The sequence below is a fragment of the Electrona antarctica genome, assembly GCF_951216825.1.
Source record: "Electrona antarctica genome assembly, chromosome: 11".
NCBI classification, from domain to species: Eukaryota; Metazoa; Chordata; class Actinopteri; order Myctophiformes; family Myctophidae; genus Electrona; species Electrona antarctica.
This window is the reverse complement of record NC_136792.1, coordinates 36,259,855-36,276,777: the sequence shown is the minus strand read 5'-3', so window position 1 is coordinate 36,276,777 and position 16,923 is coordinate 36,259,855. Positions and strand designations below refer to the sequence as shown.

General features: G+C 44.8%; 1 protein-coding gene across 1 annotated transcript in view; it reads left to right on the top strand.

Annotated features, from left to right (window-relative positions):
* Positions 1 to 16,923, top strand: part of dync2h1 (dynein cytoplasmic 2 heavy chain 1) — a gene marked incomplete at its 5' end in the record, with an annotated part of 668,232 nt that overhangs the window by 248,109 nt on the left and 403,200 nt on the right. The window contains 7 exons of the mRNA XM_079513540.1: positions 1,894 to 2,035; positions 4,069 to 4,178; positions 6,146 to 6,244; positions 6,538 to 6,661; positions 11,172 to 11,335; positions 13,001 to 13,120; positions 15,449 to 15,583. Of these exons, the coding sequence (XP_079369666.1) occupies positions 1,894 to 2,035; positions 4,069 to 4,178; positions 6,146 to 6,244; positions 6,538 to 6,661; positions 11,172 to 11,335; positions 13,001 to 13,120; positions 15,449 to 15,583 (894 nt within the window). The remainder of the gene's footprint in view (positions 1 to 1,893; positions 2,036 to 4,068; positions 4,179 to 6,145; positions 6,245 to 6,537; positions 6,662 to 11,171; positions 11,336 to 13,000; positions 13,121 to 15,448; positions 15,584 to 16,923) is intronic.

Below are 16,923 nucleotides of genomic sequence, written 5' to 3'. Positions count from 1 at the left end.
TCATATACCCCACTAGATCTCAGAAGCAAATATTGTACTTTTTTACACCACTACAATTATTTGAACACTTTTACTTTGCAGATTTATACTATTATTTCATAACTTACTTAAGCACTTATTCAAAAATAGTTGATCATAATGTGAGCTTTGTAGTGTAAATATATTTTGATGCCAATATATTTGTATTCTTAACTAAAGTAAAAATCAGACCTGTCTGAAGTGAGTGGTGCAACAGCGCCCCCTGTTGGTACCCTAAACATACGGACAGACATACAGATGGACATTGCTGGTTCTAGGAGTGGTTGCACCACTCAAAAATGGAAAATAAATATTAGTATTAGTATTTTAATGTTGCAGCATTGATACTTGTACTTGAGTAAACCATCACCCAGCAGTGTTTTCTTTGCATCGATTAGTTGATCATGTGATTGAGCTTTTCACCTCTATTTCATGCATTATGATGGCCATGTTAGCAGCTGTATTGATCACCTCTGCCTCTCCTGTCTTGAGGGTTTCTTAAACCCTCCATTCCCACAATCGATGTTTGTCCCTCTCTCCTTCCCTCTGTCTTTCACTCTGTCTCTCACCTCTCCCTGTCTCTCTTTTATCTGACCTCTTTCTCTATCAGTCTCCCTCTGGCCTATGTGTCTGTCACCACGTCTCTCTCTCTCTCTCTCTCCGTGTGTGGGTCACTCTTAGACACATACTGTCGAGATGTAGATGTGGGGGCAATGGGAGCGGGAGCAGTTTGTTTCCGACGTACGTAACATTGGACAGGCATTAATCCGACACACTACCCCAAACCCTAAACTAGTCTGACACACTACCCCAAACCCTAAACTAGTCCGACACACTACCCCAAACCCTAAACTAGTCCGACACACTACCCCAAACCCTAAACTAGTCCGACACACTACCCCAAACCCTAAACTAGTCCGACACACTACCCCAAACCTAAACTAGTCCGACACACTACCCCAAACCCTAAACTAGTCCGACACACTACCCCAAACCCTAAACTAGTCCGACACACTACCCCAAACTCTAAACTAGCCACCAGTGAGTTTTAACCAGAAATGCACGTGTCTTAACCGAATGTATGCCAAGAATGTGGAATTCTCCACCCCACGCCTGTGCCAGAATGTAAAAATCTGTCTCTTTTTTGTTGCTTTTACTCACATACATACGGATCCGACGTGCACGTGCGCTTATTTGTCCTTTATCTGCTCCAAATGAACCAAAATCCAGTGTTTGGAAGGTTGTTATTCCCTCTTCTTACATCCGCGGACGGAAACAACTCATCGCCGGTCTACTGCAGCCTAATGGTCTCCTATGAATACAATATTAGGGGGGCTACATTTCCTGGTTGCCCTGGGATCTCTTCTTCTACTGTGGTATTTCGCGCTTTTTGACTGGCACTGGCCTCACGATCCCGCCTAGTGTAACGGGAGGGATTGGGTTAATCGGCAACGCAAGTCGGGAGCCACAGGTGAGTCTTAACCGGCCACACACGTGTCTTAACCGGCAACACATGTCGGGAGCCACGGGGGAGTCCTAACCAGCCACGCAATGCCTACCACACATTTGTCGGACTGTTGCATGTCAGACTGTTAGTAGGTCAGACAAACACATGCGCCCCAATGGGAGCTTGTGGAGCATTGACCAAGAGTCACTGGTTTTGTCTTGCTAAGGAGGGGAACAGCACAAACTAAAACATATAAGGCTGTTGTGTATTGTCGCTGCCGGGCAGAAAAACGTATTATCTCCATATGACTAACCTTCTGTGTTCTTCTTCTCATGCCGCCTTACTCTCTCTCTCTCTCTCTCTCTCTCTCTCTCTCTCTCTCTCTCTCTCTCTCTCTCTCTCTCTCTCTCTCTCTCTCTCTCTCTCAGGTATCAGAGATAAAGGAGGAGTTGGACAGTCTTCCTATGAGGGCCATGCTCGCAGCAGCCTTCATCACCTACCTGTCTGCTGCTTCAGAGGACCGCAGGAAACTCTGCCTGGAGACCTGGATGGCCCAGTCTGGACTGCAAAGTAATAGACGCACGGACACACACACACACATGCACGGACACAAAGACGCTCACACACGCATGGAAACATTTATATTAATATACATCTGCTTTTTAGGACACTGATTTCATGACACTAACATGACAGTTTTTGGCACATTTAAGTGTGATCTTAAAGTCGAAAGTAGGCGATCTCTGCAAGCTGAAGGTGAGCTTGTACATTGCCTATTTTGTCCTATTTCTCAAATACTTTTGGGGACATTTTGTATCAGTAATACAAGTATGCACGCACGCACGCACGCACGCACGCACGCACGCACGCACGCACGCACGCACGCACGCACGCACGCACGCACACACACACACACACACACAGACACAGACACAGACACACACACACACACACACACACACACAAACAGACCGCAGAGGGATGTGCATGGGGTTAGAGCAGAGTAGATAGTGCCCATGATTAATTAATCCGATAGGAACCTTGTTTCTGGGATCCCAGCTGACCACCCTGCCAGGTACCCTTAACAACACAGTCTGAAACGGAGCACTTTTTCATGACCTCATTATCTTGCCTTCACAAATCTGTCTGGACAACGAGGTTTGAAGGTTCAAAATGCAGCCGAGAAATGTCAACGCATCACATTTTCAAAATTACACATAGAGATATATATTAAATCCCCTGCAAATGAGATGCCATACACTGCTACCCCGTTTTTACCTTTTCTCCTCTGTAAATTTTGCTATTTGTATTTGACCTGTTCATTTCCTATGCTCTGTTGATTAATTGAATGCATTCGAACACAATGGAAACAATTCCATGTGCCTAAGTGTTTCACAGTACCTAATGACTAGTGAAGTATTCAATCAATCAATCATAGCCAGCTGAATAACTCGATTCAAGACATGGCATCGGTGTCACACACACACACACACACACACACACACACACACACACACACACACACACACACACACACACACACACACACACACACACACACACACACACACACACACACACACACACACCAGTCTCCACAGTCTCCTCGTTCCCCTGTACACCAAATATCTTCTACGAAAAAAAAGCAGAACTACAAGCGACTGGGCGACTGTGGCTCAAGAGGTAGAGCAGGTCGTCCAATGATTCATGGGTCGTTGGTTCGAATCCCGGCTCCTCCTGTCTACATGTTGAAGTGTCCTTGGGCAAGACACTGAACCCCAAATTGCTCCCGATGTGCTGGTTGGTACCTTGCAAGGCTTCCGCCGCAATCGGTGTATGAATGTGTGGGTGAATGTAATGCACAATCTATGTAAGTGCCTTGGATAAAGGCGCTATATAAATTTACCATTTACAAGCTAGAGCTGTGGTTCTCAATCTGTGGTATGTGAACCCCCCCCCCCCCACACACACACACTATAACCCAGAGACCCTTACCGGGCCATTTGGTTCCAGTTGTACAGTTATGATTATAGTGTAGATTGCGGTCCCAGAGATTGTATGAAATGGGGTATGTGGCCCGATGCATATCAAACAGGGCGTCCTTTAAATTAAAATGCTTTAGAAGTAGGGTTGTGTCCTGCTCTAATAGGGTTGTGTCGTTAATTCCAATGACGTCTCGGACACCCTGTGGCTCCATGGGCTCTCACTCTGCTCTGAGAGTCCTTCAGTATTGACACCGATACCTTAGCAAACGTCACTTAAACGGACATTACGCACTCGTTAAGCAAATCACAAAGTCACTGCCACGCTTTGGAGAGTTGTCAAATGGCTGCCAGACGGCGGGGCCGTGTGACTCAAACCTCTGGCCGCTTCGGACACCAGAGGCCATCCAGCACATTAACCAGGCCACTTAGCCTGATTAACCGTGTGTGTGTGTGTGTGTGTGTGTGTGTGTGTGTGTGTGTGTGTGTGTGTGTGTGTGTGTGTGTGTGTGTGTGTGTGTGTGTGTGTGTGTGTGTGTGTGTGTGTGTGTGTGTGTGTGTGTGTGTGTGTGTGTGTGTGTGTGTGTGTGTGTGCGCGCGTTTGCAATTTTCTCGTGTTAGAATTTGACCTGCGGGCGTTCCTGTGCTCGGAGAGTGAGCAGTTGATTTGGAAGAGTGAAGGTCTTCCGTCTGATGACCTCTCTATGGAGAATGCACTGGTCATTCTGCAGGTTAGTACATCTGTCTGTCTGTCTAAATCTAATGAAATATTGGTTTATTTTTTTTTATTATTTTATTTATTTAGTTATTTTATCAGTTGCTTTATGTGTGTTTTTGCTATTGGTTCTGAAGGCTGTTACATGCCACTCATAGTGTACAGTACACCATATTTATCTGTTTGACAGCACAGTGATAGTGTCAACATGCTGCTTCCATTGATTGCATCTGTTCCATCTCTCTCCATATCACCATTCATCCATCTCTCCTTTTTATGTCTTTGTTTTGTTTTGATCATTGCTGCCTTAAGATCAGTGAACTAAAGCTACGGGTAAGAATTCACCTGAACGAAAACACTGTCTCTCCTGTCATGGTGGTCTCTTGTTTTGCAAAGTGGTCTGTTTCTCTAGTTTTGTCTCTCGTCTGTCATGGAGGTATATCTTTCTATCATGTGGTCTCCCTTTCTGTTATGTGGTCTATCTTTCTCTCACGGTCTCTCTTTCGGTCTTTCTTTCTTATGTCAGAGTTTCTTTTTCTGTCAGTTTCTTTATTTAATGGTGACCATTTCTCTGGCCTGTATTTCTGTGACTTTCTCACTCTCTCGTCTTGTCTGTGAGCACATCTCCCTCTCTCTCTCTCTCTCTCTCTCTCTCTCTCTCTCTCTCTCTCTCTCTCTCGCTCTGTCACGCCACTGCTATACACCCCTGTGTAACACACACATGCACACCTCCCTGGTTTATTTAAGAGTTTTAAAAGTTGAGATGTTTTACCCATATAAACATCATCAGACTTTTTGCTGTTTATAACCAAAACCAAGTAAGAAATTGTCCCTAAGATTTTAAACAATGTGTTCTGGGAGAGTATGAAGGCAGGTTAGTTTCACTCCACTGTCATCACAATACATCTATCATCACAATAGCATTTCAAATGTGACGTTGTTTGATTGCTGATGAACCGTGTGTGCGTGTGTCTGTGTTACAATGGTCCACATGTGATAAACTTTGATGAGTGATGAGTTGGGAGGTCACTTGCAGAGGTCAGAATTGCATTTCGGCCTCAAACACACACACACGCGCACACAATAAAGTTTGAGGGGAAAGCCAAGACAGTTTTCGTACTTTGTACCAGTCAAGGAACCAGGCTGTAGAGGAGAAGACTGGGCTGTATCTCCTCTCGTCCCCAAATACTTATTAAGAGTAGAAGAAAGAGAGAAGCACGGAGCGGGGGAGCGTGAAATAGAGGAGCCAGGGATGAGGCTCAGACACAAGTAAAGTGGGAATGGGTCGGGTCGTGTGGGTGGACTTCATTCCTTTGTCTGCTGTCAGACACCCCCGTACTGCCAGTCTGACAGCTGTAAGACATAACCATGGTGCATATGCACATGCAAGCATGGACACACACGCACACACACACACTCTCTCTCTCTTTTGGTCATACTATACTTGTGAGGACATCAAACGTTTAGGGTATTTATTGAATAAAACTTGTACCATTTGTTTTCGGCACGCAGCTATAGTAGAAATCCCTAAAGCTAACTTCTAAATGGCAATGCCAATATCCTATTCCTAATCCTAACTCCAACCTGACTGCTGTCCTAATTCTTTATTTAACTCACCAAATCGTTTTCCTTTATTCCTTTTTTAACCATACAAGAAGCGTTTCTCTTGTGAGGACCTGGTCCTCATAAATTCTGCTATACTTGTGGGAACATTTGGCCTGAAATTACTGAAATAAAAGAGGCACGCACGCACGCACGCACGCACGCACGCACGCACGCACGCACGCACGCACGCACGCACGCACACACACAGCGTTTTGGCACCTGCAGACTAAGCCACTTCTCAGTCAGAGAGGCATTAACCTGAATCAAAGGACGAACGGAACGGAGTCCAGATGATAAACGACTCATTCCCAACTGTCCGCTCCTCTCACCTGTCCTTCTGTCTGTCTGTCTCTCTCTCTCTCTCTCTCTCTCTCTCAGAGTGTGGCCTGTCCGTTCCTCATCGACCCGTCTTCCCGCGCTACCGAGTGGCTGCGTACACACCTAAAACAACACCGCCTGGAAGTCATCAACCAGCAGGTACACGTATGTTTTTAAGCAAGTACTCTTAACTCAAGTATCAGGGCACTGTGTGTGTGTGTGTGTGTGTGTGTGTGTGTGTGTGTGTGTGTGTGTGTGTGTGTGTGTGTGTGTGTGTGTGTGTGTGTGTGTGTGTGTGTGTGTGTGTGTGTGTGTGTGTGTGTGTGTGTGTGTGTGTGTGTGTGTGTGTGTGTGTGTGTGTGTGTGTGTGTGTGTGTGTGTGTGTGTTTTTAAGCAAGTACTCTTAACTCATGTATCAGGGTACTGTGTGTGTGTGTGTGTGTGTGGTACAGGACAGTAACTTCATGACGTCGGTGGAGCTGGCAGTGAGGTTCGGTAAAACTCTGATCATACAGGAGATGGATGGAGTGGAGCCTGCTCTCTACCCACTGCTGAGGAAGGACCTCGTAGCTCAGGGTACGCACGCACGCACGCACACACGCACGCACGCACGCACGCACGCACGCAGAGTTTCCAAAGTTACACTGAGTTTCTATTGTGTCATCATCATACATAAGCTGAGCAGATAGGACACCTGTCTAACTGTCAGACAGACAGCTGGGACAACCAAAGTATGCCTCCCGACAGGTGTCTGTCAGGTGTGATGTCATTGGAACCAAATCTAAGGGTCCATTTGGTTCCATGCTCTGAGTTACATACATAAGCAGTGAGAATTTCACAGTTCAGATTGGGGTCCCAGAGATAAAAAAAACAAAACAATACATGCTATTAAATGGGGGTCTGTCCGTGGTCTAATGCAGTTCAAACTGGGTGTCCTACTCCTTGCAAATTAACACAATTTGTGCCCAAGACGTCCACAGACGTCCTAGGAATTAAACAGGTTGACTATTATCACTGAACTAAACTATACCAGAACCTCAATCTACACTCTAAAGTCACCAGTGCTTATTTAACTCTGAAGGTCTTTACACACCGGGGGCAATTTGAATTCACTTAAAACAAAATTGAGGGGTGCTCGTATCATCTTACATCATCAATGATACATCACAGTATGTGATCAGCCAATCAGCTGAGCACATTCCGTGCTCATACTGTACACAAAACACACAACGCTGTGCTAGCGCCCTTCGAAAATAACTCACAATGGCGTTCACTGCTTGGCACAATGCCAGGGAAGTTGAGAAGGTTTACCTGTATGTTGCTAGGCAACCACAATGGCATGGGGGGATTGGGGGCAGTGGGCACTTCATCACACATCCAGTATACAGACAAACCAAACACAACAATGTTCTCTTTTTCTTTTCTTCCGGAAAACATTTTTGGACATACTGGCTTCCCACTGGACTATGAAGATATCCAGTGTCATAAAACAACATAACTCGTATCCCCATAATCGGTTTCTATCAGAGAGAATTAACAAACTGACAAAATGTAATTTATCCTGCATTCTTCCATACTTCTCTCCTGCTTATTGGTCCAGGCAGGACTTCTCCATATCGCAATTGTACAAAGTGAAAATACAGAGCGTCGACCTCTGCTTTGCGCTACGCCAAGCACCACGCACCGGTGCACCCGCCGTTTAGCGGCAGCCATTCCCCTGCTGCGGGTCAAACTTACCAACCCAGCAGTTAATTGTGCTGCTGATGGACATTAAAGTTTACCCTCCCTGAAAGCAGAGCCCCTGCTCGGTGGAGATTGTTGAGCGGAGTCTCCTCCAACTGTGGGAAGTTTTAGAAGACGTTGTGAGCGACGGTGTTGATTTAGTCGACTAAAACTATAAACAAACTCAAAACAATAAATGATGACAGTCATATTTGTCAGGTGAAACAAGCACTGTCTCGGTTGTGCATCTGTCTCCCCCTTTTTTTTCCTATTATTTGTTGTTATTATTTTTTAATATATATATATACCAGCAGAGGTGCATGAGGAGAGCAACTGGCATCATTGAGGATGCCACTCGCCCCTCTCACATCCATCTGGGAAACGGTACAGGAGCATCAGTGCCAGGACGGAAAGGATGCGGAGCAGTTTCTTTCCCCAGGCGATCAGACTTTTGAACTCTAGTCTCCCTGGCAGATAGGACATGAACTGACGACATGGACTCTATGTTCAGTTTTTAAATGTTTTTGACATACATTATTTTATTTTATATTATCAATAACATACGGTATTTGTGTTTTGCCAATTATTTGGGGGCTCACTTGCAATATCCCCGGCCCACAGGATTAGAACCACTGTTGGAGACAGAGATACTCTGTTCCAGTGTGAACTGAATGTCCATCATGTGCTCACTGCTCACACAGTGCTGTTAATTCCACTTGTCTATACACGTACACTCATTGCTCATGATAGCAGTCAATGCTAATCACATCCACGCGCACGCACGCACGCATGCATGCATGCACCTGGTGACCATGGCTCTAATCATAGTGGCCTGAAAATCTAGTTGTACACTCAAATTAAGATTAATTAACGCTTTTCTGTGGACAGGCGGACCTTTGCTATCTGTTTCAGAATCTGTCTCTCGAGTCACATAACGCGAATAGCATTGAAATAATACACATTATGTGGCATGCAGATGTCCTTTTTAGGCCTGCTCTGATCTGCAGCTGAAAGCTGGTCTAAAAAGCCTTGATTGTTTAATGTTCTCTGGCCGGGGTTCAGCCACAGTCGTTTTCTGTTTGAAGCCAGTCGATGGCAGCCAATAGCAGCGTCTGGAGTACCCGGCCACAGCCAGCTGGAACCAGTTCACAACCTGCCATTCAAACCGGAACATTCCGTCTATATTAGAGGGGGGCATGGCTACAATGTCGATCGCAACAGCTGTCCAACCCCCTGAAGATTTGACAAACCCAGACAAAAGAGGAAACAAAAGCTCCCATTTCATCAACTTTAGTCTAAACCCTACAATGCCTATTCTGAGGGGAACATTTGTCAAAAAATACAATTAAGCTTGCCATGCGTTGCAACATGACATGTTGTGAGCTTGTAAATTATAAGGGTTCAATTTTAGCTTAACAAACTGAATGATTTAATCAATTATAAACAATAACCAATTTTAATAAAATAATCCTTTTGCTTTGCTTAATCCTTTGGTATGACCCAGGTGGGAAATCACACCACAAACTCCCAATCTCAGGGCAGACACTTTAACCACTAGACCACTTAGCTGATACTGACCTGTTATCCGACTTTTTGCTTTGGCAAATGTCAACGTATATTTTCTCATGCCAATAAGGCCAATTGAATTGTATGCCCGGGGGGTGTACTTGTGCATCATGGCTGGAGGATGTATTTCATCAGTCGATGTTCAGGCTGTCCTGTTATTGCAGTAGAGTTTGGTTCTTGCCAGATAGAATACATCCCATAGCCTCCGGGGACGATACCTCTGGCTACTAGTTTGTTGGTAGGCCAACTAGCCGTTTCCCTGGATCAGGGAGAAACAAAAAACATATTTAATTTAATTGAAATGGGAAAAAGCTTGGAATGGAATGGAATGGAATAGAGGAAGAAAGGACACCTTGAGCACCTCGAGCACCTCGAGTATGGAGAGAGAGAGAGAGAGAGAGAGAGAGAGAGAGAAAAGAGGCAGAGCAGTGCTGCATTGCAGACATCCAGGCCAGAGGGTGAGAGGAGGAGGGGGGAGGGTAGGTGAAGATAGCTCGGAGGATTTAAAGGGGTCTCCGGAGACATGGTGCTATTGACAGAGTGGTTAAACGGTGCGGGCAGCAGCAGTCAAGCATACCTTGTGTGTAGTGTAGACCAGAGCACTTTGTGTGTAGTGTTCAAAAGAGACGATCCAAAATCCTGTGTTATTTTCGCCGAATCTTCCAGAATAAAGGCGCTAGAGTGCCAAGCAGATGAGGGAGATTTTATTCTGAAAACGCCTGCCTTCCCTTTCAAAAAACGTGAAGTGAAATCTTCCATTACTAAATTGCGCTACTAAGTCTGATCTCTCTACAAGCGTTAATGTTGTAACCGAGATGCATCCTGGGCATCTGCGACTGTACAAATGTCCAAAAGTGTATACAGTTGTTAACTCACAGTTACAGACCCATAAGGGTTTGGTTACTAACTAAGTATCAGTCATTTGCAGCATGGACTCCATCTTGAGAACCACTGGTTTAGAACAGTGATTCTTCAAGTTTTTTGGGGTGTCCACCAAAGGACAGATGAAAGTCTCAAGAGACACATCCCTGTATTCATGTCGGTGCAGGACAGCCTCTAACAATAACATGTCTCTGAAATGACTTTAGACAGGTGGAAAACTATAGCCAAACTTGCAGTGACACATTATTGTACCTGTGTTTCACCTACTGATAGTGGCACTTCACTTTTCTTGAAGGTTCACATGGCATAATAATCATGCTAACACGCTGGAAGGAAAACATAATCGATTCTTTTCTCAGTTAATACATTTTGTAATTGATTTGTAATGGGGATTATTGTGTGTACTGCCATCTAGTGGTGGGGTTTAGTGCAAGTGTAAAAGGGAAAGTGAAACCAAAGTCAGCAGAGCATGTGCTGCTACTGAATACACCTTAAACGATTTTGCCTGTACACTGACTGTAATTGTACATTAAGTTTATTTAATTAGAATAACAAGTCACAAACTTGATGTTGACTTTCCCCTGTGTAAACTGGTTTAATTGATTGATTGCCATGCAGCACATGTGCTCAGTCAGCATTTCATGTTAGCTTGTACTGTTGCTGCGGAGATGATTTTGTAGCATTGTGTAACTGATTCAAATGCATAATATACTTTATGGATATACTGTACTTACGTACTGTTTCAGTTTTACAGACTACTACGGATACTTCAAGTAAAAATAAATAAACAAGAAAGGTTGTTAACTAGCTGTCTATCTACGCATGGGAAAGGCATTGCAATGTGCTGTATAGGTCACCCTGGTTTGAGGTGATTCATGACGTAACACCACGACTCTCCTCTCCTCTGTGTCTTCAGGGCCGAGGTATGTCGTTCAGGTGGGAGACAAGGTCATCGACTACAACGAAGACTTCCGTCTCTTCCTGGCCACGCGAAATCCCAACCCTGTCATCCCCCCCGACGCTGTATCTGTGGTTACGGAGGTCAACTTCACCACCACCAGGGCAGGCCTGCGGGGACAGGTACGTTGTGAGCTTGTAGATCGACTATTTTTGGCAAAAGTTCGCCCCAAAATTCACAGGGTCGGGGTGCATACGTTGGTTAGACATACCAACCGTCCTACAGTCATTAGTCAGACAAACCCTGCAGTGTGTTAAAAATCACCCGTACTGCGGGTTAAAAATCACCCGTGCTGTGGGTTAAAAATCACCCATACTGCGGGTTAAAAATCACCCGTGCTGTGGGTTAAAAATCGCACATACTGCGGGTTAAAAATCACCCATACTGCGGGTTAAAAATCACCCGTGCTGTGGGTTAAAAATCACCCATACTGCGGGTTAAAAATCACCCGTGCAGTGGGTTAAAAATCACTCGTACTGTGGGTTAAAAATCACTCGTACTGTGGGTTAAAAATCACCCATGCTGTGGGTTAAAAATCACCCATGCTGTGGGTTAAAAATCACCGTACTGCGGGTTAAAAATCACCCGTATTGCGGGTTAAAAATCACCCGTACTGCGGGTTAAAAATCACCCGTACTGCGGGTTAAAAATCACCCGTATTGCGGGTTAAAAATCACCCGTACTGCGGGTTAAAAATCACCTGTATTGCGAGTAAAAAAATCACCTGTGCTGTGGGTTAAAAATCACCCGTACTGCGGGTTAAAAATCACCTGTATTGCGAGTTAAAAATCACCGTACTGCGGGTTAAAAATCACCCGTATTGCGGGTTAAAAATCACCCGTACTGCGGGTTAAAAATCACCCGTACTGCGGGTTAAAAATCACCCGTATTGCGGGTTAAAAATCACCCGTACTGCGGGTTAAAAATCACCTGTATTGCGAGTTAAAAATCACCTGTGCTGTGGGTTAAAAATCACCCGTACTGCGGGTTAAAAATCACCTGTGCTGTGGGTTAAAAATCACCCGTACTGCGGGTTAAAAATCACCCGTGCTGTGGGTTAAAAATCGCACATACTGCGGGTTAAAAATCACCCATACTGCGGGTTAAAAATCACCCGTGCTGTGGGTTAAAAATCACCCATACTGCGGGTTAAAAATCACCCGTGCAGTGGGTTAAAAATCACTCGTACTGTGGGTTAAAAATCACTCGTACTGTGGGTTAAAAATCACCCATGCTGTGGGTTAAAAATCACCCATGCTAAAAATCACCTGTATTGCGAGTTAAAAATCACCGTACTGCGGGTTAAAAATCACCCGTATTGCGGGTTAAAAATCACCCGTACTGCGGGTTAAAAATCACCCGTACTGCGGGTTAAAAATCACCCGTATTGCGGGTTAAAAATCACCCGTACTGCGGGTTAAAAATCACCTGTATTGCGAGTTAAAAATCACCTGTGCTGTGGGTTAAAAATCACCCGTACTGCGGGTTAAAAATCACCCGTGCTGTGGGTTAAAAATCTTAGGTTAGGGTTTGGGGAGGGTGTCTGACTAATGGAGGGTCTTTAACCCTTAAATTTGATTTAAAAAATGTTATGGTCTTTTAGCCCTGACATTCGGCCTTTGTGCCCTCCAGAATTTGCCTTTTGCTCCTAAAATTATTAAATTCCAGGCCTGGCACTGACCATCCAAATGTTGTGTTGAATGTTTGCTGCTGGCATTGACCATCCAAATGTTGTGTTGAATGTTAGCTGCTAGCGCTGACCATCCAAATGTTGTGTTGAATGTTAGCTGCTAGCGCTGACCATCCAGCAAGAAAAACCCGAGCTGGAGTCGGAGAAGACCAGACTGCTACAACAAGAGGAGGACAAGAAGATCCAGCTGTTCTTGTTGGAGGAGACACTGCTGGAGGTACACAGTGACACACCTACAGTACTACAGTACATACATACATACATACATACATACATACATACATACATACATACATACATACATACATACATACATACATACATACAGTAACATATCAGGCATAACTGCATTCTGTAATTCCAAATAGTGAGTACTACAAATACACGTCATTGATTCTTGATGTTTCCTAATTGAAAACAGTAGAAAACACAAAGATAAGATATGTTTGCTGCTCTTTTCCTTATTGTTAGTGGAAAGTGGAAACAGACAAGAAACGAGGGGAGAGAGACATGGAGTGACATACAGCAAATTAGTCAGGAACGGGACTCGAATCTGCAATGCACAATCAGGCTGCATTAGGAGCCTAGGTAGGAGCCTAGGTGCCTAGGTAGGAGCCTAGGTGCCTTTTAGCCATAAAAGCAACCATTTATCTTGTGAGGACCAGGATAATTGTCCTCACAATATCTATTTATCAAATTCTACTTCACATGTATAGTAATACACACACGCGCGCGCGCGCACACACACACACACACACACACACACACACACACACACACACACACACACACACACACACACACACACACACACACACAACACACAACACACAACACACAACACACAAAACACACACACACACACACACACACACACAATGAATAAGCTGAACGTCATCTTTGTCAGGTGGGAACCTCATGTCCAAAACCGTTAGATTCAAATAAAAAAATCTACAAGGTATACTTCACGTCACGTTTAACATTTTGATACTTTTGTGTGACGCTGTAGTATGATTAAGTAGGTTGTTAATTTACCACAATAAAAAAAAACACAAGAAGTTAGAATATGGAGATAAAAGGTCTCTGCCCGACAGCGACAATATGGTTGTTCATCTCAGCCCGCTGTGTTGTGCTGCTCGGCTGTGACGATGCAGTTAGCTCTGCATTTTCATCTCACCCCGACAATAACGAAAAATAAGGTTAGGTTTAATTAGGTGAAAACGCGATACAGCACACTTTCATTTAGAGTGGTGCCGGTCTGCATTTGACTCGGAGGGAATTGTGCGAGAATAATTAAAAACACCCGGAACCTGCTAACGCGGCTCATTTCGCCTCATTTACCCCAACGCTGCACTTCAAACAGGCACAGAATGTTTTGGAAGCAGACCGTTCTGTAGTCATTATGTCATTTTACACGCACAAAGTAATAAGAGTTTTCGGAGACCGAAAATAAGCCCCATAAAAGATCAAACAGACTGCCGCTTCTCAGTAAACACCACTGAAGCTCCCCATATTTACATATACCAAACACTCGCAAACAACCTCAAACGCGTACAGTGCACTCGAACGCACGCGGTAACAGCACGTACAGTCACACATATACATGCACTCAAACACACACACAGGCAAATTGAAACACGCACACACGCCCTTAGACTGTCAGACCAAAACTCTGAAAAACTCTCTCTTTAAGTCTGTACTTGTGAGGAACAGTATTTTAGGAACTCAACAGAAAATAGCTGATCTATAAGTTCACAACGTGTCAAGGTGCGACCTGTTCTGAGCTTTTAGATCTTGTGTGTGAGATTCTAGTAGTAATACAAGTTCACGCACGCACGCACGCACGCACGCACGCACGCACGCACGCACGCACGCACGCACGCACGCACGCACGCACGCACGCACGCACGCACCACACACACACACACACACACACACACACACACACACACATAGACAATCAGCCACACATCCAGAAGGTGCCTGGAGCAGAGTGTCAGTGCTTGAGTGGTATTAACCCATTAAGACCTGAGGCAGATTCTACAAATCAGTAAATCAGTAATTCTCACATTTTTATTTAGCCAACACAAAAATCTAAAATGACACAGATGCTTTCCCGGTTCTAATGTGTTAGACATCTAATTATTGTAGAATTGTAGGAGCATATTATTCCGTCCTGACATTTCCCCGCTCTGGTGCGTTCTCATCTGTCCTATTTGAATGTATTTGAATAGGCCTACATTTTATCAATGCGTTTCAGACTCTCTCCCTCCATGCTGCTGGATGGTATGGTGCTTCAAAGCTGTGTTCTTCAGGCTATTATAAAAACATGGCGTTCTGGCCCCGCATAGCCTCCGTGCCAGCCTTACTCACCTGCGAAGAGAAAAGCCTGGTCACAAGCGCTAAGGCAGAGCGTGTATCGTCGGACGTGTTGGGACGGAACATCCGTCATATGTATCTTTCTATTTGTCTCTGTGCTTATTTAATTTTGTCTGTCTGTCTGTCTGTCTGTCTGTCTGTCTGTCTCTCTGTCTCTCTTCCACAGACTCTGGCTACAGCTCAGGGTAACATCTTGGAGAACAGGGAGCTCATAGACAGCCTGAACCAGACCAAGTCCAGCAGCGCTCTGATCCAGGACTCACTGCGGGAGTCACACCGGCTGCAGGTGTCACTGGACCAGGTAACACACACACACACACGCACGCACGCACACACACACACACACACACACACACACACACACACACACACACACACACACACACACACACACACTTGGACAGACATATTGTGACAATGGCACATTGTAATGTTTTTCGACTTTGTTTTTCCCTATGCAGGTTAGGTTTATTATAAAGAAATAAAGAAATGTGGTCAATATATATATAAGTATCCTTTCCTATTCACATGATTGGTAATGGGCCTGGTTCAGGGGTGAGTGACAGCTGTCAGAGACTGATGTCGCCACCCACACAAGGTTACAAATGGAGGAAGTGACACACGGGGAAGGGGGGCCTACACAGGAGAGAGGAGCGCCGGGCGCCAGATACAGTTTAAGTCAGTATTAAAGTTTAACTTAGTATCTGCAGCCTAATAGAAGGACCGTCGAGGCCATCGGGAGAAGTGACATGCAGGTTGCTGCCGTGTGGTGAATCGGTCATCGTTTGGATTATCCGTTGCCAGCACTAACGGTGAGATCTTTCCAAACTGTCCATTTGGATTACAAACATTTAATTAGGGGTACCCCATCGCGTTTTTTCGTTGGACCGTGCAGAGCGGATATTTTATGTTTCTTGGGACGAACACGTAAGGAACTAATGTGAACGGCCGCGGGCGCGCGCTTCATTAAGGAAGAGGACGAGCGCGGACTTTACTTATTTATTTATTTACTCATTACTTAGCGCGATTGTTGCGCACTTGATTTCGGGTTGTTTATTGTTTGTTTGTTGGGAACGAGGAGACGCTACGGCAGGCGTCGGGACTTGGTTGGGGCGGGAGGAGTTTTGAATGAGAATATTGTTTGTTGCTTTCAGTTTGTCTGCCTGTGTGATTCTTGTATGTTATAGGGAGAACGACAGGGACAGACGCACTTTGGTGCATTGGTTTATCTGTGAACCGTTTGTTTTGACAACTGCTGATACTGCTTCTCTATATAAATAACTTTAACTATACCCTACGATCCCGTTTTATTTTCCTTAGTTAATGATTTTCCTTAAATGACAAGGGCGATTGTTACAATATGAACACACAAAAAAGCACACACAATCCCATGGGGAAATGCGGTCACAGGACCCAGCTAGTAACAATGATCCTGAAGGGGGCAGTGTTACTCCAGAGCTAATGTCTGTCTCACAGCCTTCACATCTCTTTTATCAGAGTTCTTCTTCTTCTCCATATGTGTGTTGCTGTCTCCCCCCTTTCTCTTGCTGTCTATCTCTCTCTCTCTCTCTCTCTCTCTCTCTCTCTCTCTCTCTCTCTCTCTCTCTGTCTATCTCTCTCTCTCGCTCCTTCTGTCTCTCT